At 47.4% G+C, this 25,213-nt stretch overlaps 1 protein-coding gene across 1 annotated transcript; it reads right to left on the reverse strand.

Moving 5' to 3' along the window:
* Positions 1 to 8,400: 8,400 nt before the first annotated feature.
* Positions 8,401 to 10,247, reverse strand: LOC141043052 (uncharacterized). The gene is made up of 3 exons (XM_073511970.1): positions 9,295 to 10,247; positions 8,549 to 8,697; positions 8,401 to 8,456 (listed from the first exon to the last, which is right to left on the reverse strand). Exons 1-3 carry the CDS (start codon positions 10,245 to 10,247, stop codon positions 8,401 to 8,403), a joined length of 1,158 nt encoding a protein of 385 aa, XP_073368071.1.
* Positions 10,248 to 25,213: the final 14,966 nt, after the last annotated feature.

Genomic DNA, 25,213 nt, shown 5'->3' on the forward strand with positions numbered 1-25,213 from the left:
TGGAGACGTTTCAATGACCTAGGAGGAGCTAGAAGCGGTAGAGTGTCTCCACTCTACTAGTAGTAATTTTTTTTCTGGGTAGCTGTAGAGTGTCTCCACTGTACTAGTAGTAATTGTTTCTCGGGGCCCAAGACAAAACAGCCCATCCACACTAGTAAATAGTAAAATCAATTCAAAAGCCCATATATTTACTGAATGAGAGGCGCTACCCACACCCAGCACACCGCCCCCCCCCAAAAACCTGGCTGCTCTTCTTCCTCCTCGCTCCCACCCACCTCACGTCAGCTCGCTCCACTCGTACCCCCAAATTCCTCACCTCACTCCTACAGAAAACCCCAGCTCCCCTTCTTCCTCACTCCTACAGAAAACCCCCAGCTCCCCTTCTTCTTCGCTCGCACTACAACTAGGCTCGTCATTCGTAACTCTGCTCAAATCCGTGAGCGCGATGCGACGCCCTCGAGCAAAATGGAGTCGGCTGGCCCCAGCGCCAAGAAGATGAGGCTCCCGCCAATGGCGACGCCTTTTGTAGATCCCACACCAGGCAGCGCGGGGAGAAGCGGCGACCCCGCCCCCACTGGATCCCAGGAACCCGTAGAATCTCGGGTGGACCGCATCAGCGATCTCCCGGACGCCGTCCTTGGGGAGATCATCTTGCTTCTCCCCACCAAGGATTAATGTCGCACCCAAGTCCTCTCAATTCGGTGGCGCCCTCTATGGCGCGCCGTGCCCCTTAATCTCGACTGTCATCAGCTATCTCTCTTCAATGATTTTGAAATCCCCAGAGCCATCATCTCCTCCCACCAGGGCTCCGTTCAAAGCATCTGCATCCCGTCATGCTACCTGAGCAAGCATACCATGCCGTGCACGGTGGATGCCTGGCTGAAATCCCCTGAATTCACAGAACTACAGCTGCTTGAGTTCTACTATTCCCCTGGAAATCACATACCACATACCGAACGCCATGAACTTGTGCCCTCAGCACCGATGTCCATCTCGCGGTTTTCGTCCTCTCTCCACACCGCCACCTTTGCGTTGTGCTACCTACCAGACAATCTGGTACTAAACCTTCGACTCCCATTTCTCAAGAAACTTTCACTTGTGTGGGTTCGTATATCGGAGGCCTCATTGCACAGCATCATCCACTCCAGTTGCCCTGCGCTAGAGTGCTTGGTGCTTGTTTTCACAGTTAGAATCGGTTGTCTCCAAATAAAGTCGCCTAACCTTGTAAGAATTGGAATTTCTTTTGACGGAAGGCAGCTCATCATCCAAGTTGCCCCTTCACTTCAAAGGTTGATCCTTGATTCTAGTTATTCACCGTTGCAAATAACCGTCCTGTCTGTGCCTAAACTGGAGACCTTGGGTGTAATTCATGATCTCTGTGCTCATTTCAATATGGTGTTTGGCTCCACAGTTCTTCAGGTACTTTATATTATCATCTACACTTCTAACCATAAGCTGTATTTTAAATTTCTGCGCATAATTTATATATCATCTTGGAGTACACATTTTGTACTAATATTATGTTCTATGGTCAATGAAGAGTTTCTCCATGGATGGCCTATCAATGGTGCTAGATTCTGTCAAGATCTTATATATCCAAATGAATAGTTTTTATCTGAACAAGATTATTCGCTTACTACAATGCTTTCCATGTCTGGAGAAGTTGTATATAAAGGTGATAATTTCACGCACATTGGAAGCCCGCATATAGTGTACTAGAATTAACCGTTCAGCTGTTGCTCTTTCGACACTCTTCTTTTAGACCTTAACTGTTTTCAATCTTCATGTCTATTTAGGCAACAGGACGGGGTAAGAAAGTTATAACCAATCAGTGGATTCGTAAGCATCGGGATTTTCTCACTTCTCATGAGATTCGATTGAAGACAATAACGCTAGAACGATATGTAGCCAACCGTGCAAACACAAGATTTGTCACATTCTTCCTGCTGAATGCGAGGTTACTATTGTCCATCAGCCTTAAGTTTATCAGCAACATTGTCCAACACGGATGGGTATGTCGAAGAGCAAAAAAAGGAGTTTCAGGTGGGCAAAAGAGCTTCTGAACGTGACGGGCTTCTATTTACAACATATTGTGGTCATAATCCAGTAAATTTTACGACCCAGGATGTTCATTCTATGGACCTGACCAATCCATTTGACTGTGACTGCCGAAAACAGTGCTGGAGTTAGATGTTGTTGCCCTTTTCAATCTAGTTTTTTTTGTAAACCTGATGAACAATTAACCCTCGTGCTTTTGTACAGTTTGTAAGCTGGAGTTAGATGTTCCTGCCCTTTTCAACTCGGTTGTGACTGTCATATTTTCTTTGAAACAAGGCAAATGGCTTGTCATTCGTTTAATTTAGAGTGAAATATTGTAACAAATCCCAACCAAGGGAAATAACATCACTCTCGCCGGCTGCTTGAGCTCACTGTGCATTACAGAAGCCAAGTGATTAGCCCCCACCAGCACCCACAAACTTATTTCGAACTAGCACATCAAATGGGCTGTAAATTTTCATAGGAAAGGCTGCATGACCGTGATAGAGGAAATAGCCTATCCAAGGTGGTGTCGACTTACTAGCGAGTCAACAAACGATTCTGCCTACCAGCCGTTGGATTGACATCCAACATCTGCCGTGTACCTTCTATCTCTTGTCTTCTTCCTCCAGCCGCCCAAACCAAACCACCCCGTCGGCTCCGCCTGCTCCCGCCTCCCATGGCTGGCTGGGCCTCCGCCGCCCTACCGTACGTATCCTCCAATGTTGGCCAGTCCCTCCCTCTATTCCCCCACACGTCCTGTTATTCTCCGGCGACGTCAGCCCCAACACGCACCCGCGCCCGAACCAGTCAACCCTCGTACTCCCCTCCGCCTGCGACTGGACCGGCGCATCTTCAACGGCTCCTGTTCGTTCCGTCCGAGGCCTCGCCGTCGTCCTCCGCCTTGCGGCCTTGGTTCGCTCGCCGTGCGCGGTGCGCCGCCCTCTTGCGTTGTCAACATCGTCAACAACCGAGAGGAACAAGGAGATGACTGTACGTGGAGAGGATGACAGTAGGGACCCACCAGCGTCATGGCAGTACGCAAGCAAGTGCCTCTATAGTACAAGCCCAAAAATATGGTTCCTCCTAATGGTTGGACATCTGGGGCTCACGCCTTTGTCAACGTAGTCAATAAACGAGAGAATTACACTACGAGCGGCTGACACCAGGGACCCAGCAAGTCGCGTAATTTTTTCGAGGAACAAGCAGTTGTTATTTATACTAGTTTTAGCGACGGATCAGGGTAACAATGGGGCTGTGCGGGGGCCGTGGCCCGTCTAGCCAGGGTTTTATTTATGTTTACCACATCATGAGCCCAGTTGTGTTTTTTTCTTGCTGAAAATGGCTAGCCTAGTTCTATTTTTTTTAAAGAAATACCAAAACAAGGCCTACTTGCTTTATCGGCCCTGCTGGGCTGCAAATCTTTCAAGATGAGGAGAGTTTCATTCAGTTTACCCAGAAATGGGCAGTACATTTTTAAAACACATCAAACCGGGAATTAGTTTCAATCTTTTTATTACAAGATCTTAAATTCCATTGATTTTTATGCGTGGACAATTATTTGGATTTTATATTTATGTAAATTATTTTTCAAAATAGTTTGAATGTGAATCGATATTCCTGGATTAAAAACAGTTGACCACACCGAAATATGCAAAATTTCGTATACTTTTTAACCGTGGCCACAATATGGGGTGTAATGCTAACAAAAAGAAGATGGGCTCAAAAACAATTCTTAAGAATTAGCAAATGGGTTGTACATTATTAGAAATAATGGCAGATGGGTTGTATGCTGTTTTCCATAGATTTGAGACTGACTTGTGCGCCTACTACAGGTTGACGCGTATGCTTTCATAAAAAAAAGGTGGACGCACACGCCACGCCCTGTCAACTTAGTCAACACACGAGAGCAGTGACTGTTGGATGTCCATCCAACGGCTGTCGTGCTTCTTCAATCTCTGCTCTTCATGCTCCAGCCGCTCAAACAAGCGCCGGCGGGACTGCCTGCTCCCTCCTCCCGCGGCCGGCTATGCTGCCGCACAGGCCTCACGGCCACACCGTACTCCCATCGCTGGCCTAGCCATCCCTCTACTCACCCACACATGCTGTTATTCTCCGGCGATGGCAGACGAACCAGTAAACCCTCGTACTCCTCCGTGTGGGAAACAACTGCCGAGTATTCCCTGGCTCCGTGTCGTTCCCTTCCTAGGCCTCGCCGTCGTCCACCGCCCTGGTGCTCTCGGCGCGGCCTGGTCAACGTGGTCAATGAACGACATCCATCGGAAGTGGACTGTACGTGGAGAGGCTGACAACTCGGTCCATGGCCGCACGCAAGGAAATGCCTCCTTATTACACGCAAAATAATGATTCCTCCACCTAGAAGCTAGGACCCACAGGAAGGGCCTCTGTATTTCGTGAAAAAAATGTTCCCCCCGCTGACAGGTCGGACCCACCAGCTATATCTTCGCACGCAAAGAAGTGCCTCCTTATTACGCCCAAAACAATGAATACCCCCTGCTAGCTGGGACCCACCATATTGTTGGGCCAACTTGTGGGCCTACTAAGTTGATGGGGACGGAGGGCTTTGTCAACTTAGTCAATACTCTAGTGACCGTATGATGTTCATCCAACGGCCATAGTGCTTCTTCAACCTCTGGTATTCCTGCTCCAGCCGCCCAAAGCAGCGCCGGTCGTGCCGCCTGCTCCTGCCTCCCGTGGCCGACTGTGCTACCGCGGAGGCCTCACCGCCCCCATACTACTCCCACCACTGGCCAGGCCATCCCTCCACTCACCCACACCCCCTGTTATTCTGCGGCGACGGCAGCCTCACATCGCAGCCGAACCAGTGAATGCTCGTACTCCTCTCCGCGTGGGCATCCACTGCCGTGTCTTGCTCGGCTCCGCGTCGTCCCCTTCCCAGGCCTCGCCGTCGTCCACCGCCGTGGTGCTCTCGGCGCGGCGTGGTCAGTGTGGTCAACGACCGACTTCCATCGGACGAGTACTGTACGTGGAGAGGCTGACAGCAGCAAGGATGTGCCTCCTTATTATGCGGAAAATAATTATTCCTCCACCTGACAGCGGGGACCCACCAGACGGGCCACCGGTATTTTGCGAAAAAATCGTTTCCCCCTGACTGCTGGGACCCACCGGACGGGCCACCGTATTTCGCGAAAATACGTTCCCCCCGCTGTTAGGTCGGACCCACCGGAAGTGCCTCCTTATTACGCACAAAAAAATGAATACTCCCCCGGCTAGCTGGGACCCACCTTGGTGGGAGGCTCACTTGTGGGCCTACTAAGTTGACAGGGACGAAGGGCTTTGTCAACTTAGTCAATATGAACGATTCTAGCTCCAGTGACCATACGATGTCCATACAGCGGCCGTAGTGCTTCTTCAACCTCTGGTCTTCTTGCTCCAGCCGCCCGAAGCAGCACCGGTCGTGCCGCATGCTCCTGCCTCCCGTGGCCGGCTGTGCTACCGCAGAGGCCTCACCGCCCCCTACTATTCCCACCACTGGCCAGGCCCTGCGCGACGGCAGCGTCACACCGCAGCCGAACCAGTGAACCCTCGTACTCCTCTCCGCGCGGGCTTCCACTGCCGCGTCTTCCCGGGCTCCACGTCGTCCCCTTCCTAGGCCTCGCGGTCATCCACCGCTGTGGTGCTCTCCGCGCGGCGTGGTCAACGTGGTCAAGGAACGACTTCCATCGGAAGAGTACTGTATGTGGAGAGGCTGACAGCTGGGTCCATGGCCACAGCCTAGTTTTTTTGTGATTTGCCAAGTAAGTCGCTTTGTCAGGCATGTTGGGCTGCAAATCTTTCAAGACGAGGAGAGCTTTCATTCGGCTGGCCGAGAAAATGGCCCATCAGTAATGAGAAATGGGATGTACATTTTTAAAACACATCAAACCGACAATTAGTTTCAAATATCTTTTTTTTCATTTCAAGATTTTAAATTACATTAATTTTTATGCGTGGAGAATTTGTTGGATTTTATGCGTGGAGAATATGGGCTCCAAAAAAAACCTTAAGAATTAGCAAATGGGCTGTAAATTATTAGAAATAATGGCAGATGGGCTGTATGTTGTTTTCCACAGATTTGAGGCTTTCCTAAAAAATAGGTTGACGCACAAGAACTGACTGTTGGATGTCCATCCAACGGCCGTCGTGCTTCTTCAATCTCTGCTCTTCCTGCTCCAGCCGCTCAAACAAGCGCCGGCGAGACTGCCTGCTCCCTCCTCCCCACGGCCGGCTGTGCTGCCGCGCAGGCCTCACCGCCCCACCGTACTCCCATCGCTGGCCTAGCCATCCCTCTACTCACCCACACCTGCTGTTATTCTCCGGCGACGGCAGACGAACCAGTTATCCCTCGTACAGTCGTACACTCCTCCGCGTGGGAAACAATTGCCGAGTCTTCCCTGCCTCCGTGTCGTCCCCTTCCTAGGCCTCGCCGTCGTCCACCGCCATGGTGCTCTCGGCGCGGCGTGGTCAATGTGGTCAACGACCGACTTCCATCAGAAGAGTACTGTGCGTGGAGACGCTGACAGCTGGGTCCACGGCCGCAGCAAGGAACTGCCTCCTCATTACGCACAAAATAATTATTCCTCCACCTGACAGCGGGGACCCACCGGACGGGCCACCGTATTTCGCGAAAAAACGTTTGCCCCCTGACTGCAGACCCACCAGCTACACCTTCGGACGCAAGGAAGTGTGTCTGGCAAAAAAAAAGATTCGCCCCCTGACTGCTGGGACCCACCAGCTACATCTTCACACGCAAGGAAGTGCCTGACAGTCGGGACCCACCTGGTCAAAGCGTACGTAGCGTTGTAATTCTGGTCGCGAACGTGTACATACATATATTGTAACATCCCAAATTTTCAATTTGGAATGTTTTACAATTATTTTTTTGACTGGGAACTGTAGGGGAAACCTCCACAGCATATCAAAACTTTATTGAGAAAAGACATACAGTACAAGTACCAAAGGGGGATTACAAGAGGTAATCAAAGAATCTAGGGGAAGAAGGAGAAAAACAAGTTAGAAGAAACATATTAATGGCCTCAAGGTGGCACGAATGAAATCCAGCGTAGAAGATCATCTTTGTAGGCAGCTTTCACTCTATATTGCATTAAGCTGATGTCATGGATGAAAGCAGATCTCCATTTATTAAATCTAGCACTCTCATGCCTGAAGACCTTAGCATTCCTGATGATCCAGATATTCCAGCAAGCAATAAACACCACTTGAGTCAAGAAGGGCTTCCTAAAACTCCTGGTAGCATTAAGAACCAAATGAGCCATGGAGTCACCAGAAGACCAATCAATTTGCAGATAGTTCCAAATTCTGACACTAAAGTTGCAATTGAAGAACAAATGATCCCTTGTTTCCCTAGTCTGCAAAGGGCAAAGGACACAGCTCACTCCATCCTCCAAATGCCAATGACTCCTATCCACCATGTCCTTGGTGTTCCACCTGTCCATAATAAGCATCCAAGCAAATACTTTGATTTTCATTGTACAAGAGGACTTCCAGATCCAAGCCGTCAAAGGGTTGAAAGATGCTGAGACAAAAGTATGTGAGTAAAACAACTTTGGTGAGTATCCCTTGGCAGTGCCCTTCCAAAACCAGATATCCTTGGACCCAGGTGCTCTAATAAGGCCACCCAACATGGACTGGAGAATAGTCAGTTCATCAAAAGCCTGGCTGGACAAAGGAAGGTGGAAGTGCTGGAAAATGTCCTGAGAGCCCAAGAACTCCATAACAGTAACCTAGGGGTCCTTAACATAGGAATAGAGCCTGGGAAATCTGAGCTGAAGGCTAGACACCTGACCATCAAACTGCAAGTTATCTGACCACATGAGGGCAGTGTTCCCTGCATTAATCTGAACCCAAGCACACTCCCTAAAATGATGCATGACCTTGCAAATATCCTTCCACCAGAATGAGCCACAATCCGAAGTTCCCTGAGGGACCCTATTATGGTAGTAGGTATCCCAAATTAAAGAAACCCAAGGGAGATCCTTTTTATTAAGGAAATTATTGGCATGTTTGATCAAAAGTGCAACGTTCTGGGAACCAAGGTTGAGAATGCCAAGACCTCCCCTGTTTTTTGGCCTGCAAATAAGGTCCCACGCAGCTAGGGAGGGGGCAGGCTGACCCCTATTCCTCCTCCAGAGGCATTGTCTCTGGATTCTTTCCAATTGTTTAAGAATTCCAGCTGGGACAGCCAAACTGCACAAGAAGAAAATGGGCATAGATGATAGAGCAGAGTTAAGGAACTGTAGCCTTTCCCCCTGATTCAGAAAAGATGAACAAGCTGTCATTCTCCTCTCCATGCAATCAACCAGTGGCATAAAATCCAGCATTTTAGGCCTTGTAGTTCCCACTGGCAACCCAAGGTAGGTAAAAGGCATTTTCCCAATCTGGCAGCCAAATGCAGAAGCTAATTCAGCCATGATAGCAGTGTGCACATTGATGGGAATAATAAAGGATTTGTGATAGTTCACATCCAGACCAGTGGACTCAGAGAAGATCCTGAGCATATCCTTGAGAGCTAGAAGATGGTCCTTGTCAGCAGGCAACATAATAAGAGTATCATCAGCATACTGAATCACAGGGTAATCCTGATCGTGACAAGGAATAGGTAACTGAAGAATGCCCCTTCTGAACATGTCATTAATTACAGTCTGCAAGAGATCAGCAACTAGGACAAAAAGGAGAGGAGAGACTGGATCACCCTGTCTGACACCCTTTTTGCACCTGAACTTCCTACCAGGGACACTATTAAGCAGAACAGAGGAGGTACCTGTGGAGAGAAGTTGCTTCATCCAAAGGATCCACTTCTCATTAAAGCCCTTATATCTCAAAATTTGCACAATGGCCTCATGCTCAAGGGAGTCAAAAGCCTTTTCAAAATCCAACTTTAGAATCACAATAGGTTTCTTGGACTAGTGGCACTGGTGCAAATACTCAAAGGTCCACCCAACACAATCCTGAATTGTTCTACTTTTTATGAAACCATATTGGTTCTTGTGAACACACTGCATAATCACCTCTTGAAACCTATTGGCTGCCATCTTAGACAAGAACTTAATACCCATTCCTGTTAAAGAGATAGGTCTGTAGTCACCCACCTCCTCAGGGGAGGGCTTCTTGGGCACCAAAGTTATGTAAGAGTCATTGATATTCTCCAGATGAGCAGTACCCTGAAAGAAAGCCTGGGCCAGTTCATATAAATCCTAAGAAATTATGTGCCAGCACCTTTTGAAGAAAAGACCATTAAAACCATCTGGACCTGGAGCTTTATCAACTGGCATGTGCTTGACAATCAAGTCCATTTCCTCCTTCTCAAAAGGCTTAGTGAGAACATCCAATCCCACAACTGGTTCAATAAGGGAAGAAAGATCAAAGCCCATGTTAATTCCCCTGGAAGAACCCATTCTGTTCTTAAAACAATCCCAGATAATACCCTCCATTTGGGAATGATCAGTCACCACCGTACCATCAGGCAGTTTTAAGCTAGCAATAGAATTTCTTCGGTATCTCTCCGTGGCCATAGCATGAAAGAACTTGGTGTTCTCACCACCCACTTTGATGTATCTGATAGTACATCTTTTCCTCCAATAGAAACATTGAAGGTGGAGAAATTTCTCAACATGGTATTTAACCACAATCCTGAAATTTGATTCCTGTCTGTAGAGTGTTCTATATTCCTCAAGCTCATCCAAGAGCAGGATAACACTATTGCATTTACAAATTAGAGTTTTCAGTTTAGAAATGATCTTCTGCCACATTTTGAGACACATTCTCAAGGACTTAAATTTGTCAGCTATCCTGGCAGTAATATGGCCCTTTCTGGATTGTTTCTGCCATGAGGAATCAACACAGTCCATAAAACCCTCCAACTCCAACCAATAATTCTCAAACCTAAAGATATTAGACTTTGGAATAGAAGTTTTAATTGTAACCATACAAGGCACATGGTCAGAAGCAGTTCTGGCAAGAGGTAGCACCTCAGTCATGGGATAATCAGAGATCCAATCAACAGAAGTGAAGAACCAGTCAAGCTGCTCAAGGACTGCATCATCCTGCATATTGGACCAAGTGTAGGACCTGCCTTTGATGGGCAACTCCAAAAGGCCGAGGTGTCCAATTATCTCATTAAAGATGAACATGTCATTCAAATCACCACCAGGTAGATTCCTGTTATCCATAGATCGTAAGAAATTAAAATCCCCCAGTAACAGCCAATTCTCATCCACAGGAATGTTCAGGTGATACAACTAGTTTACAAAATTATCCCTGGCTTCCCCCTGACAAGGTCCATAAACCACCACAAGAGTCCACCGCTCATTGTTGTGCCTAGAAACAAACTCAATTACCACTGCAAATTGTTGGACTTGCAATAAAGTCCCACCAAATATAGGCGAGTTCCAAACAACTGGAATTCCACCGGAGGCCCCCAAGGAAGGAGAGAAAGCAAAGCTGTCAAATCTCTTGGGGCAAAAGCTTTTAATCATTCAGGAATCGAATGAAGCACATTTAGTTTCTTGCAGGCAAGCAATAGCACAGTGGCTTTCGTCAATCTTTTGTCTAACAGCTCTTTGCCTAGCCTCAGAATTTAAACCCCTGACATTCCAGCACAGGACATTCTAGTTTCTACAGAGATTATTCATAAAGGAATACCAAAATCAAGTCACCCATGCACATGACACACAGTGTCAGATGCCCAAAAGCACATAAGAGTTCCAAACCAGCATTATTACATAGCCCCGGATCAGAAAAAGAAAACCAAACACATAAAGCAGATTTATGGGCTCGCCAAACCCAGCAGAATAGGAGCACACTATTCATTGGAGTCTTGATTTGTAGTAGTAGAGGGGTCCACCATAAGTGCATCCTCCGTGAGAAGAGTTGCATCAATCTCCAGCTCCTTGCCAATAGCTTGCAGATGACTGATGGGAGTAGGCGGAGGAACATCTCCAAATGCAGGGTCTTCAGACATCTCCGCAGAAAGGGGCTTGGCCTTGGGCTTCTTCTTGGGCTGCAGAACCAGCTCATGGAAAGTGGGCTTAAACCCATCCCGCTGGGCCGAACTTCTGGTACACCTACGAACAGAAGTTTCAACAAGTGGAGTTGGCGCCAAAACTTTGCGTGGCCTCCTTGTAGGTGCACGCTCAGGAGGAGAAGGGACAACAGGCACAACCCTGTCACCTTCATCCACAAATAATGCTCTAGCCACAGGTCGAGCAGGTACCGACTCCTTCCATGTCAGCAAAGGAAGGGCATCCTGCTGGAAAGCAAAGTCCCAGGTTCTCTTGTTCAAAATGACAGGCGACAGGGGTTTAGGCAGCAGGGGTTTAGGCACCTCAAACACCATTGGAGCATTCAGCAGATTTTCAAACGAGCGCCTCCAAATCATCTCAGGCGGCAGAGGGGGACCAAAGGGAATTAGAACCACAGGCTGCTCCAAAGTGCGGACATCAAAAGGAGGAGGTTGATAGACCACAATTGCCCAATTATTAGCATCCTCCAGGTCCGGTGCTGCCATCCGATCATTCAAATTAGCAGGTGGAGCCCCATCAATGAGAACAATAGGAGCAGGGGGCACCTGAGGTTGAGCTTCAGAACTTTGGTGAGCCGAACTAGGTTGAGCCGAGCCATTCAATACCACAGATTCTTGATCCTCCACACCAGGTTCCTCCCAGTTGCCCCAATTGTCCTCATCCACCTCATTATGTGCAGGTTCAGGCGGAGGCGGTGGCACATCATTCCACCCCAGGGCCGGGAATGGAGGCAGAATAAAAGGTGGCATCTCCGGGAAGGGAACACTAGGCATGGGATGGGGATTGCCATTCATGGGCATCCAGTCTTCATCTTGGGGCATCTGTTCAGCAAAATTGGCCCCCAGGATATACAGAGGCACCGTCCAAGACACCCGGGCACAACCCCAGGCAGCATAATCCATGAACACCACATCTCTTGGCACTAAAATATCTTCTGGAAAAGACGCGAAGACCAAAGTGCGCACAAGGTATGGATCCTCACTAATCCAATGCTGAAACTTCCCAAATGTGTTGACCGCTGCCCGAATACTCTCCTCATTGCGAAGATCGAGCGGAATCCCCAAGAACATGAGCAGTCCCTAACGGAAACCCTGAGCACCTCTAAACGAATCACCCTCATCGTGCTTCATAAAACGCACAAAACGATCATTGCCTAGAGGTTGGGGCAGCATCTGAAGAAGAGAAAACCTGACTGCAGCATCCCGAAGCTCGAAAAGACCCACCGATCTAATCCAAGGCTGAGCAGACCTCACCAACACCCCATGAGCTTGCAACCACTGGACCACTTCCTCTCTAGCAGCACTAATCTGATCGGGAGGGGGGATGGGCATTACCTCAGCAAGCATGAATTCCTCATGGCGGCGCACAAGTGGGGTATGTGGCGTCACATAGGTCCGAGGCAGACGAGCATCACCGCCGTCCACAATGTGATGGCCAGCCGGCACATACAACAAGGGGTCGAGAGGGAAGTTGGCCATCAGAGAGGAACAATCCGGGCTGGAAGCAGACGGCAAGAAATCCGGCGGAGGAGGGGTCTCAGGCGGCGCAGTCGAAGGCGTTTTGGGACCAAGACTGATGGAACAGGGCGAAGCAGTAAATGCGGAAGTGCAAGAGGAGTCCAAGTTTGGTAAAAGCTGTGTCAGAGAGATATTCTCGGGGGGAGCTGAGCGATCCTCGGAAGTTGCAACGTTACCGGGTTTTGGTTTCCAAACCAAACCCAAAATGCTTGCAAACTTGTTGCAATCCTTTTTACCATGCCCCACCCGCAGACAAGAGGTACAACGCAATTTAGACGTGCACGCCGCAGCAAAATGACCCTTAGACAAGCAAATCTGACACGTTAAAATTTCATCGACCATGCCCGTAACCAATTTATCAAAATCCTCGTCAGCTTGCTGAGAAGACGGAATGGAAGGCCCAGAACATAGCACCGGCTCCACCTGGACCGTGGACCGTGAAGAAGACGGCCCAACATGGGATGGCACGTCCACATTCGGAGAGCCAAAAATTCCGCCCGAGATAGACGGCGACCCATTCGCAGCTGGTTGAAGATCCCTAACCGTTCCAAAAGAAATGGAGGGGGTAGTTGTCGTCCACCGGAGCTCAGCCGGCGGCGAAGGGTGGATGACCACCCGTTCATGCGCAGAAAGCGTGTACCCCGCATCCTCAACAGTTTGAATGCAAGCCTGCATGGCCGGATAACGATAACCACGACAAGCAGGATAATTCTGGAACTGTGAAAATGAAGGCTTCTTGGCAGGGGCCAGCGATGATTTTATCGAAGATTTACGGGGCTTGGTGTGCATAGCCAACATGCCAAGGGTAGCTTGACGTTTGGAAGGGCTAACAATGATCCACTCGGCATCACATTCCAATTTCCAAAGCTTGAACTCACGGCCCCAATTTGGGCCACCATTACCCCAAAGATGAAAGAAACATTTAAAATGATCACAGGAGAAAGAACGGAGCCTGAGAATGATTAAAGCCACAGCCTTGCAAGAAACGTGAAAACCAAAAACCCTCTGCGTGATCATAAAAACCATGAACTCAATAGCAGAAGCCCCGATGGCCGCCTCAAGCGCCGCTGCCACCGAATCCTCAGTCAAACGAAAATCATGTCGGCCAAAAGAAATTACCATGGTGAAGAAGCCCGTGTCATCCATGGGGTGCACCGGAAAACCCGTAGATAGAAAAACCTTCTCCGCAAAAACTAGACCCTTGGAGAAGTCCAAGCCAAGGGTGGATCCATCAGCAGAACCCATAGAGATGGGCATTAAAACGTAGATCTCAGTGCGCCAGAGAGATCTATTGGAAAGGAAATGAAATTTGGTGGCTAGGGGAGGAGATCACCGGAGGTGGTGGCGATCGCCGGGGTGGGGGTGGGAGCGCCTATCATGGAGATTTATTGTGCAGATATTGAATTTACTTTTTGATTGAAATTATTAGCTAAGCATCTATGCATTTTGATTGAAATTGAGTGGCATTTGAAAATTTCAGAGGCAGTTGAGTTTGTGTTGTGAATTGAACTTGATTTGGCATTGAAATTTATTTCAAATATCCCTAACAAATACTTGATCAAAAGTATGAGAGGAGCTAACATGACACTCCAAAAATGTCAGAATAAATGTATTGCCAAAAAGTTTGAATTCAAATTTGAATTTTATTTGGGATTTCCAGAAATTGTTTTTTTTTAGTTTGAGTTTTACCTCTGGAAAAATGTCCACGTTGTAGGATTAATTCCCCTGAGAATTTTGATATATATATGTCCTATATAAAAATAATATATATATTTTTATATATTTTTCCTTCCCTCTATTTCAAAAAAAAGAGGAAAGCCTCAGGCGCCAGCCAGGCCAACCGGCCCAGCCAGCGCCGAGCGCAGCCCACCAGCGGGCCAGGCGCAGCCCACCGACGCCGAGCCGGCCTGCCCCAGCGCCGACGCCCGAATCCCCTCCGCCTCGGTCGTCCGCTCGCACCTCCCCTCTTTCTCTCCCTGACGCCCCGGGCCCGCCCTCTCTCTTTCCCCCTCGCCCACGCTATGCCGCTCCCGAGCACGCCCGAGCGCCGCAGCGGTTCCGATCTTTCCGCGATCGCGCTCAGAAGCCGCCCCCTTCCCCAAGTTGATGTCCTATAAATACCTATGCCTCTCCTCCCTCGAACCACCTAAAATCCTACGCCCAAAACCCAACAGAGCCGTCGCCCTCTCCGTTCGCATCTCGCCGCCGCCGCGTCGGTTCACCGCCACTTTCGCCGCCGGTGAGCACCGCTTGCCCTTCCCTACCACTCCACCGGAACCGCCGCTTCCACGCGCACCCCCCTGACACCATCTACCTGCCCAAGAGCCCCCGACGCCATCGTCCTGAGCTCGTCCGCCACCCGCTGGAGCAGGAGCTCACCCGAGCTCGCCCCGATCGACTCCGACGTCCCCGAGCTCCACTAAGGCCGCCCCCGACCTCCCCTCGAGCCGCCGCACCCGCCTGACGTCTCCGCCGCCGCCCAGGACCACCGGAGCAGCCGCGCCGCCAACGCCCGAGTCGCCGTTGCCGCCGACCACCATAGTAAACCACCGGAGGCCCTCCGCCGTTAGATCAGAAACCTAAGCTGTAGATTATATCTACGAAGGGGTACGTTTTTTATTTAAAAGGCCGGTTTAGTTACGGTTTTTTTGGGGTTTAGTTACCGGTTCAGATTAGATCAAACCGGTCGGTTTTCTGTTTAGCCGCGGGCACCTCTAGGTTATATTATGCCTGAGCGTTAGATAGCCCAGCAACACTAGTTTTTTTTTTCAGTTTCTGTTTTTAGCAGAATAGTTTTGTTTTTGTTTTTGCTATTTCTTTTAGTTGGTTCATTATTTTTAGTTGATTCTTTTTTTGTGAGTTTGAAAATTTGTTGTAGTTTCTGTAGAAAATTTGTTCAGCCATGTTTAAATTATTAGAAATAGTTTTATATTAGATTTAGACAGATTAGTTTTTCTGCCACAAATTGAGCTAGGATTATTATTTTTTAGTGATTCTTTTTGCTACTGCTTAGTTTTGACCATGCCTAGCAGTAGGAACTTGTTTGGGTATTTCAGATTTAATAAACAATTAGTTTTATGTCAAAATCATGTTTTTCTTGTTTATTTAGCTAGCTGCTGTTTTCCTACTATTCTAGTTAGTAAATTATTTTATTTTTATTATTTTATAGTTTATTTTAGATTAGTTTCTGTAGCTACAGAGGATGAACTTTTATTTACAGTAGAATAAAACTTTTATTTTATTTTCTTTGCTAGGATTGTTTTAGGCATAATAGGAGTTCTATAATAGCTTTTGATGTGATTCTTTTTGCTCCTAGTTTGTATGATGTTTTTCCTTTTGTTAGTTAGCAAAACCAATGCTTAGGTTCTGTTAAGAAAAGTTTTAGTTGTGTAAAACTATTTCTTAGGTGTTGCTTGATATGATGAAAACCTTGATTTGCTTTCTCCGAGTTTTTCTTTGGTTTTGGTTTGAGTACGTGGGTGTTTTACTTCAACTTGCTGTTATGTTATATTGTGCTATACTTATTTGTGCTATTGTTTGACTCGGTAGAATTTCCGGAGTGCGAAGCCTGCTATTACGAGTCACTAGCTTTCGAAGACCGTCAGCCAGGCAAGTCATTTGATCATGTTTTTACAATACCTATGATTTCATTGCATTAGAGTTATACCTCCCCACCATGCATGCAGTAGGAGAATTTTGTTAAGTTATGTTCTTGAGTAGTATCATGAGGTAGGATGAACCTTTCTCCCTTGTTACCAATGCCCGAGACGATGTAGTTTATTTTGCTATGCTCGTAGACGGGGTTGGGTGAGTGATTCATAAGGGATATGCGAGAGTCAAGATGATGAAAACCCCATGACATCAAGCTCAAGATGGACTTCAAAATTCACTACTGGGTGGAGGACGGTTGACGGGCACCCTGGAGAAACCAGCGGATGGCCGGGATGCATGGAGAAGCGCCATGACATCTTGCGGAAAGCTTCACCCAGCCACGAAGAGACGGATGGATACCCCATTGACCGGAAGCTTACCTGTGCAGCCGCAAGCCATTATGGGCTCAGGCTTGGTCGACCCTAGGCGTGACTCTGGACGGACGGTGCTACGAGATGTAGAAGAACGGTAGGATTGGATGGGCACCGGCAGTGGCCCAGAGGAACTCTTCGGAAGACCCTGTTTCATTCGTCCCCTCTTCAAACACCAGGCAGTGCGAAGACTTAAAGGAGGGAACGATTCTTGCGGGTAAAGTGCACAAACCTCTGCAGAGTAACAACCTAATCGATTAGCCGTGTCCCCGGTTACGGACAAATGAGCTTCTGGAATTGGAGTATTTCGGATGTCTCAACACTGAACTTAATAAATTAATTGAGGGGGTTATTTAATAATTGGGAACGAGACATTGGTTGGCGGAACCATCTCAATAACTACCAACAATTTTGTAGTAATTGCAAACAAGTCCTTGTTGTAGGAAAAAACCGGCTTTTTCGCAAAACAATGAAACTTAGAGCCCCACAGCCAAATTGCATATAGTATTAGAAATTTTATTGTTGTTCTCTCTTCATGACTTGCCGGCATACTCAAAATGCTGACCTACACGGCTGCAACGTCTTATGTTGGAGAGGAGTTTTCCGATCAGGAGTGAGGCTTCGATCCACGCTTGGCGATTGCCCTATGGAGTCGGATGGACTCGCTATTCGTCTACGCTTCCGCAGCTTTATTTAGTTTATTTCTCATGAGTTGGCCTTCGGCCGAATTTATTATGATGTAATAAAGACTCGATATGAGAATCGTGTAATAAATTCAGGTGTGATTGAACTTTGAATCTTTGCATCAATGTACTGTGTGTGCCAGCATGATCTTGGGATGGTACAGCTACACAGAGACTTGACCGATTTCTGGTCAGGTCATTACAGATATGGTATCAGAGCACACGCTGACCGTAGGACGTAACCCCTAGGATCGGAAAGCCATAGGAAGAGACTATTTTATTTTATGTCCTTACCATTCCGTAATTCTCCCCTGTTCATTTCTGACTTCTCTCCGATTTTCAAAATTCTAGATGGCCGCTGAGTTCACCCTAGTTCTGCTACCGGAGTTTTGCCAGCCAGATGAGACGATGCTTCTCGGCAAGAAGCTGGTTCAGATCATGAAGAAGCTGAAGATTGCCCTGCCTTCAATCACCGGGAAGCCTATCAATGCACTTCCGACGGATACCCGCTACAGGATTATGGTGCACATTCCAGGGAGGACCTTCAGAGGACATTCAGAGCCCATTGACTTTGAGTTTACCGATTTCACTTGGATTCTCGGAAGAGACATGGCGATTTATCGTGCACTTGGACATCTCCGAGAAGAGTACAGGGCCGAGCTCGACCCATCAGACCTCGCCATGATTTCTCGCAGAGCTAGGAATGGAGATATCACCCGTACCGTAGAGGACGACTCCATTCTTTCATATGTCCAAGACTTGGAGAGTCTCATCAGGAACCGGGAAATCCAGACGCGCCGAAACTCGAAGGTGCACAGGAGGTTGTTGTTCCGTGAACGGGAACTGGAGGAGAAAGCACGCGCGGACTTCCTTTAACATGAAGAAGAAGTCAAGGATTTTATGGAGAGAATCGAGGTCCGGGATAAATATATTGCCACACTGGAGGAGAAGATAGACCTGGGAGAAGACCTTTTTCCGAGTGGAGATGATGGACCTCTCGTGAGCAATGACCAGGATTATGAAGAGAGCTCCACCGAAGGAAGCCGCAAGAAGAGACGCCGAACCAGAGGAAGCAAGAATAATTGATGAAGACATTTAGTCGACCGCCATGTTATTTTTTTATTTCGTCGATCAGTTAGGCCGTTATTTTCGATTAGTCGTGAGATTTTTGTAATCCCAGATTGAACCTTGTTTGAGATGAATGAATAAATGATTGGTGTGATTATGATTATGCATTCATATGGGTAGTGCTATTTTCTCATTAGACCCTTGTTCTATTCTAATTTCTCATCCGATCCAAAACACCAGATGCCTCTGAGACGTGACCCCGGTTTCAACTTTCCGCCGGAGCTCACCCAGCTGATCTAGCAGCAGAATGCCCTGATGCAGATGCTCATCCAGAACCAGAACAACAACAACAACAACAACAACAACAATCCACCGGCACCACCCCCTGTTGACAACTTGACACGCTTCCTAAGGCTGAATCCGCCAGTGTTCTTTAGCAGCACTGAGCCGATTGTGGCCGATGATTGGCTCCGCAAGGTCGGAAGGGAGTTAGCCACTGCTGGATGCACAGATGCAGAGAAGGTGCGCTTTGCCGCACATCAGCTTGATGGACCCGCTGCTTCTTGGTGGGAGAACTACACCGCCATTATCCGGCCGCCACCATGACATGGGCTGAGTTCCAGCAGGCCTTCCGCACCGCTCATGTCTCAGCTGGAGCCATGCGTCTGAAGAAGCGTGAGTTCCGCAACTTACGCCAGGGGAACCGTACTGTGGGGCAGTACGTGGATGAGTTCAGCAAATTATCTCGCTATGCCCCAGATGATGTGGCCACAGATGCCGCAAAGCAAGAGAAGTTTCTCGAGGGACTCAATGATGAGCTAGGAATGGAGCTAATGGTGGCTACCTTCAACAACTACCAGGAGCTGGTAGACAAGGCCACCATACTTGAAGGCAAGCAGCAGCAGATTGATAGCCGCAAGCGGAAATATGGCTAGGGAAAGTACAACTCCAGAGCTCAGCAGAAGCCCCGCTATACCCCATACCCAGGAGGACATACCCATCACACCCATGGAGGACATAATCATGGAGGACATAACCATGGAGGGAATGGGAACAATCGCAACCACGACAACAACTCCAAGTCAGGCAATGGAGGCAATGGCAACCAGCACCGTCCTGCTCTGGCTCAGAAGGATATAAGTCATATCACCTGTTTCAAGTGCCAGAAGACAGGACACTATGCCACCGATTGTCCGGAGGCCAAGCAGAGGAATGGAAATGGCAACGGCAATGGAAGCTCGGCAAAGAAGCCCAACCCTTTTTCTCGTGCTCAGGTGAATCACCTTGACGTGGAGGACGTCTATGATCAGCCAGAGACTGTGGTTGGTAAGTTTTTATTAAATTCACATCCAGTATTGGTACTCTTTGATTCCGGTGCAACGCATTCATTCATATCAAGGGTAGTTGTGGAAAAATACGGGTTGCCCGCTAGAACCCTTAGAACCCCGCTTCAGGTCACTTCCCCAGGAGGAGAGATGATGGCAGGCTTAGGATGTCATTCGACCATCAGCATGGGAAACCATGATTTTCCCGCAGACCTCATAGTATTGGAATCCCAGAGTTTGGATGTAATTCTAGGCATGGATTGGTTGACCAAGTTTGAAGGAAACATCGACTGTGCTCGCAAGACGATTTTGCTCACCACCCCGGAGCAGAAAAGTATCAAGTATGTATCCAGACGCACACCGATGAAGAATCGGGTGAATTCCCTCACGGGTGTTGTTCAGGAGGAAGTGCCCGTAGTGCAAGATTTTCCCGATGTGTTTCCAGAGGAATTACCAGGAATGCCACCGGACAGAGACATTGAGTTTTTGATTGAGTTATTGCCCGGCACAGCCCCAATATCCAAGAGACCCTATCGGATGCCCCCGAATGATTTGGAAGAGATCAAGAAGCAAATTAAGGAGCTATTGGAGAAAGGATATATTCGCCCAAGCTCGTCACCTTGGGGAGCCCCAGTTCTTTTGGTAGAGAAGAAAGATGGAAACTGAGAACGGTTGTGGATTATCGTTCATTGAACGATGTGACCATCAAGAACAAGTACCCTCTGCCGATGATTAATGATTTATTTGATCAATTAGTTGGAGCCAAGGTATTCTCCAAGATCGATCTTCGATCAGGGTATCATCAGTTGAAGATTCGTGAACAGGATATACCCAAAACAGCTTTCACCACCAGGTATGGTTTATATGAGTATACCGTCATGTGATTCGGATTAACTAATGCCCCTGCGTATTTCATGAGCATGATGAACAAGGTATTTATGGAATATCTGGACAAGTTTGTCGTGGTGTTCATCGATGACATATTGGTTTTGTCCAAGAGCGAGGAAGAGCATAAGGAACATCTGCGTCTAGTTCTGGAGAAACTCGGGAACATCAGTTATATGCCAAGTTCAGGAAATGTGAATTTTGGCTGAAGGAAGTCGGATTCCTCGGACATGTTATTTCAGGAGAAGGAATAGCAGTCGACCCCACCAAGGTCGAATCGGTATCCAACTGGCAGTCCCCCACCTCAGTCAAGGAGATCCGCAGTTTTCTTGGACTCGCCGGATATTATCGGTGGTTTATTGAGAATTTCTCCAAGATTGCCAAGCCCATGACTGAGCTGTTGAAGAAGGAAGCCAAGTACATTTGCACCGAGGATTGTGAAGCCAGTTTTCAGGAGCTGAAGAAATGTTTGGTTACCGCCCCGGTGCTAATTTTGCCGGACATACACAAGGATTACCAGGTATATTGTGACGCTTCTCGTCAAGGACTAGGAGGAGTGCTCATGCAGGAAGGAAAAGTTGTAGCTTATACGTCCAGACAGCTACGACCTCACGAGATGAATTATGCCACACACGATTTGGAGTTAGCAGCCATAGTCCACGCACTCAAGACCTGGAGACATTTCCTTGTCGGAAACAGTTGTGATGTTTACACGGATCATAAGAGCCTGAAGTATATTTTCACGCAGAAGGAATTGAACCTCAGGCAGAGGAGATGGCTTGAATTGATCAAGGACTATGATATGAGATTGCATTATCACCCAGGGAAGGCAAATGTTGTAGAAGATGCCTTGAGCCGTAAAAGTTATGTGAACACCCTCATAGCTGGAGGATTACCTCAGGAATTAGCCGACGATATCAGAGAGCTCCGACTGGAGATAGTATGGAGAGGATTTGTCGCCACCTTGGATATACAGTCCACTCTGACCGAAAGAATCCGTGAAGACCAGAAGACAGACAAGGGAATTGCAGAGATAAAGGAAAATGTGTGTAACGGAAAGGCGAAAGGTTTTCATGAAGATGAGCACGGAACTTTATGGTTTGAGGATCGCATCTATGTGCCTAATGACCCAGAGGTCAGGAAGTTAATTCTTCAGGAGGCCCATGATTCACCGTACTCGATTCACCCAGGCAACACCAAGATGTATCTGGATTTGAAGGAAAGTTTCTGGTGGACAGGTATGAAGAAGGATATTGCCGAGTACGTAGCAGTATGCGATGATTGTCAGCGAGTAAAGGCGGAACATCAGAAGCCGGCAGGGTTACTTCAACCTTTGCCGATACCCGAGTGGAAATGGGAAAAACTTGGAATGGATTTTATCACAGGATTACCGAGGACCCGTTCAGGTTATGATTCTATCTGGGTAGTGGTTGATCGCTTGACCAAGGTAGGTCATTTCATTCCCGTGAAGACCACATATACCAGCGCTAAGTTAGCCAAGATATACATGACCAGGATCGTATGTCTGCATGTAGTTCCGAGGAGTATCGTGTCAGATAGAGGAACACAATTTACCTCAAAGTTTTGGAATCAGTTGCATGAAACTTTGGGTACGAGGCTGGAGTTCAGTACAGCTTTTCATCCGCAGACAGATGGACAGACCGAGAGAGTCAACCAGATTTTGGAGGACATGTTGAGAGCCTGTGCGCTAGACTATGGGTCTAGCTGGGATGACAACTTGCCATATGCAGAGTTCTCGTACAACAACAGCTATCAGACCAGTCTGAAGATGGCCCCTTTCGAAGCTCTATACGGAAGGAGGTGTAGAACACCATTGCTGTGGGATGGTGTTGGAGACCGAAAACTTTTTTTTGACTGGGAACTGTAGGGGAATCCCCCACAGCATATCAAAACTTTATTGAGAAAAGGAGATACAGTAAAAGTACAAAAGGGGGATTACAAGAGGTAATCAAAGTATCTAGGGGAAGAAGGAGAAAAAACAAGTTAAAAGATACAGATTAATGGCCTCAAGGTGGCAGGAATGAAATCCAGCGTAGAAGATCATCTTTGTAGGCAGCTTTCACTCTATATTGCATTAAGGCGATGTCATGGATGAAAGCAGATCTCCATTTATTAAATCTAGCTCTCTCATGCCTAAAGACCTTAGCATTCCTGATGATCCAGATATTCCAGCATGCAATGAACACCACTTCAGAGAAGAAGGGCTTCCTAAAACACCTCCGAGCATTAAGAACCAAATGAGCCATGGAGTCACCAGAAGACCAATCAATTTGCAGATAGTTCCAAATTTTGACACTAAAGTTGCAATTGAAGAACAAATGATCCCTTGTTTCCCTAGTCTGCAAAGGGAAAAGGACACAGTTCACTCCATCCTCCAAATGCCAATGTCTCCTATCCACCATATCCTTGGTGTTCAACCTGTCCATAATAAGCATCCAAGCAAAAACTTTGATTTTCATTGTACAAGAGGACTTCCACATCCCAGCTGTCAAAGGGTTGAAAGATGCTGAGACAAAAGTATGTGAGTAAAACAACTTTGGTGAGTATCCATTGGCAGTGCCCTTCCAAAACTGGATATCCTTGGACCCAGGTGCTCTAATGAGGCCACCCAACATGGACTGGAGAATAGTCAGCTCATCAAAATCCTGGCTGGACAAAGGAAGGTGGAAATGCTGGAAAATGTCCTGAGAGTCCAAGAACTCCATGACAGTAACCCAGGGGTCCTTAACATAGGAATAGAGCCTGGGAAATCTGAGCTGAAGGCTAGACACCTGACCATCAAACTGCAAGTTATCTGACCACATGAGGGCAGTGTTCCCTGCATTAATCTGAACCCAAGCACACTCCCTAAAATGATGCATGACCTTGCAAATATCCTTCCACCAGAATGAGCCACAATCAGAAGTTCCCTGGGGGACCCTATTATGATAGTAGGTATCCCAAATTAAAGAAACCCAAGGGAGATCCTTTTTATTAAGGAAATTATTGGCATGTTTGATCATAAGTGCAACGTTCTGGGAACCAAGGTTGAGAATGCCAAGACCTCCCCTGTTTTTTGGCCTGCAAATAAGGTCCCACGCAGCGAGAGAGGGGGCAGGCTGACCCCTATTCCTCCTCCAGAGGCATTGTCTCTGGATTCTTTCCAATTGATTAAGAATTCCAGCTGGGACAGCCAAACTGCACAAGAAGAAGATGGGCATAGATGACAGAGCAGAGTTAAGAAACTGCAACCTTTCCCCAGATTCAGAAAAGATGAACTAGCTGTCATTCTCCTCTCCATGCAATCAACCAGTGGCATAAAATCCAGCATTTTAGGCCTTGTAGTTCCCACTGGCAACCCAAGGTAGGTAAAAGGCATTTTCGCAATCTGGCATCCAAATGCAGAAGCTAATTCAGCCATGATAGTAGTGTCCACATTGATGGGAATAATAAAGGATTTGTGATAGTTCACATCCAGACCAGTAGACTCAGAGAAGATCCTGAGCATATCCTTGAGAGCTAGGAGATGGTCCTTGTCAGCAGGCAAGATAATAAGAGTATCATCAGCATACTGAATCACAGGATAATCCTGATCATGACAAGGAATAGGTAACTGAAGAATGCCCCTTCTGAACATGTCATTAATTACAGTCTGCAGGAGATCAGCAGCTAGGACAAAAAGGAGAGGAGAGACTGGATCACCCTGTCTGACACCCTTTTTGCACCTGAACTTCCTACCAGGGACACCATTGAGCAGAACAGAGGAGGTACCTGTGGAGAGAAGTTGCTTCATCCAAAGGATCCACTTCTCATTAAAGCCCTTATATCTCAAAATTTGCACAATGGCCTCGTGCTCAAGGGAGTCAAAAGCCTTTTCAAAATCCAACTTTAGAATCACAATAGGTTTCTTGAACTGGTGGCATTGGTGCAAATACTCAAAGGTCCACCCAATACAATCCTGAATTGTTCTACTTTTTATGAAACCATATTGGTTCTTGTGAACACACTGCATAATCACCTCTTGCAACCTATTGGCTGCCATCTTAGACAAGAACTTAAGACCCATTCCTGTTAAAGAGATAGGCCTGAAGTCACCCACCTCCTCAGGGGAGGGCTTCTTGGGCACCAAAGTTATGTAAGAGTCATTGATATTCTCCAGATGGGCAGTACCCTGAAAGAAAGCCTGGGCCAGTTCATAAAAATCCTGAGAAATTATGTGCCAGCACCTTTTGAAGAAAAGACCATTAAAACCATCTGGACCTGGAGCTTTATCAACTGGCATGTGCTTGACAATCAAGTCCATTTCCTCCTTCTCAAAAGGCTTAGTGAGAACATCCAATCCCACAACTGGTTCAATAAGGGAGGAAAGATCAAAGCCCATGTTAATTCCCCTGGAAGAACCCATTCTGTTCTTAAAACAATCCCAGATAATACCCTCCACTTGTGAATGATCAGTCACCACCGTACCATCAGGCAATTTTAAGCAAGCAATAGAATTTCTTCGATATCTCTCCGTGGCCATAGCATGAAAGAACTGGGTGTTCTCACCACCCACTTTTATGTATCTGATAGCACATCTTTTCCTCCAATAGAGACGTTGAAGATGGAGCAATT

Source organism: Aegilops tauschii, chromosome 3 (assembly GCF_002575655.3).
Source record: "Aegilops tauschii subsp. strangulata cultivar AL8/78 chromosome 3, Aet v6.0, whole genome shotgun sequence".
In the NCBI taxonomy this organism is placed as follows: domain Eukaryota; kingdom Viridiplantae; phylum Streptophyta; class Magnoliopsida; order Poales; family Poaceae; genus Aegilops; species Aegilops tauschii.

Bases quoted from the DNA above. Each gene is read 5' to 3' on its own strand.
- LOC141043052 (XM_073511970.1), bottom strand. From the start codon at position 10,247: ATGGATAACAGGAATCTACCTGGTGGTGATTTGAATGACATGTTCATC. The intron at 8,698-9,294 runs GTGCTGGCACAT...TGACATGTTCAG, and splicing joins AATGGTCTTTTCTTCAAAAG to AAGGGGCATTCTTCAGTTAC. The intron at 8,457-8,548 runs GTCTGGATGTGA...TTTGGCTGCCAG, and splicing joins GATCTTCTCTGAGTCCACTG to ATTGGGAAAATGCCTTTTAC.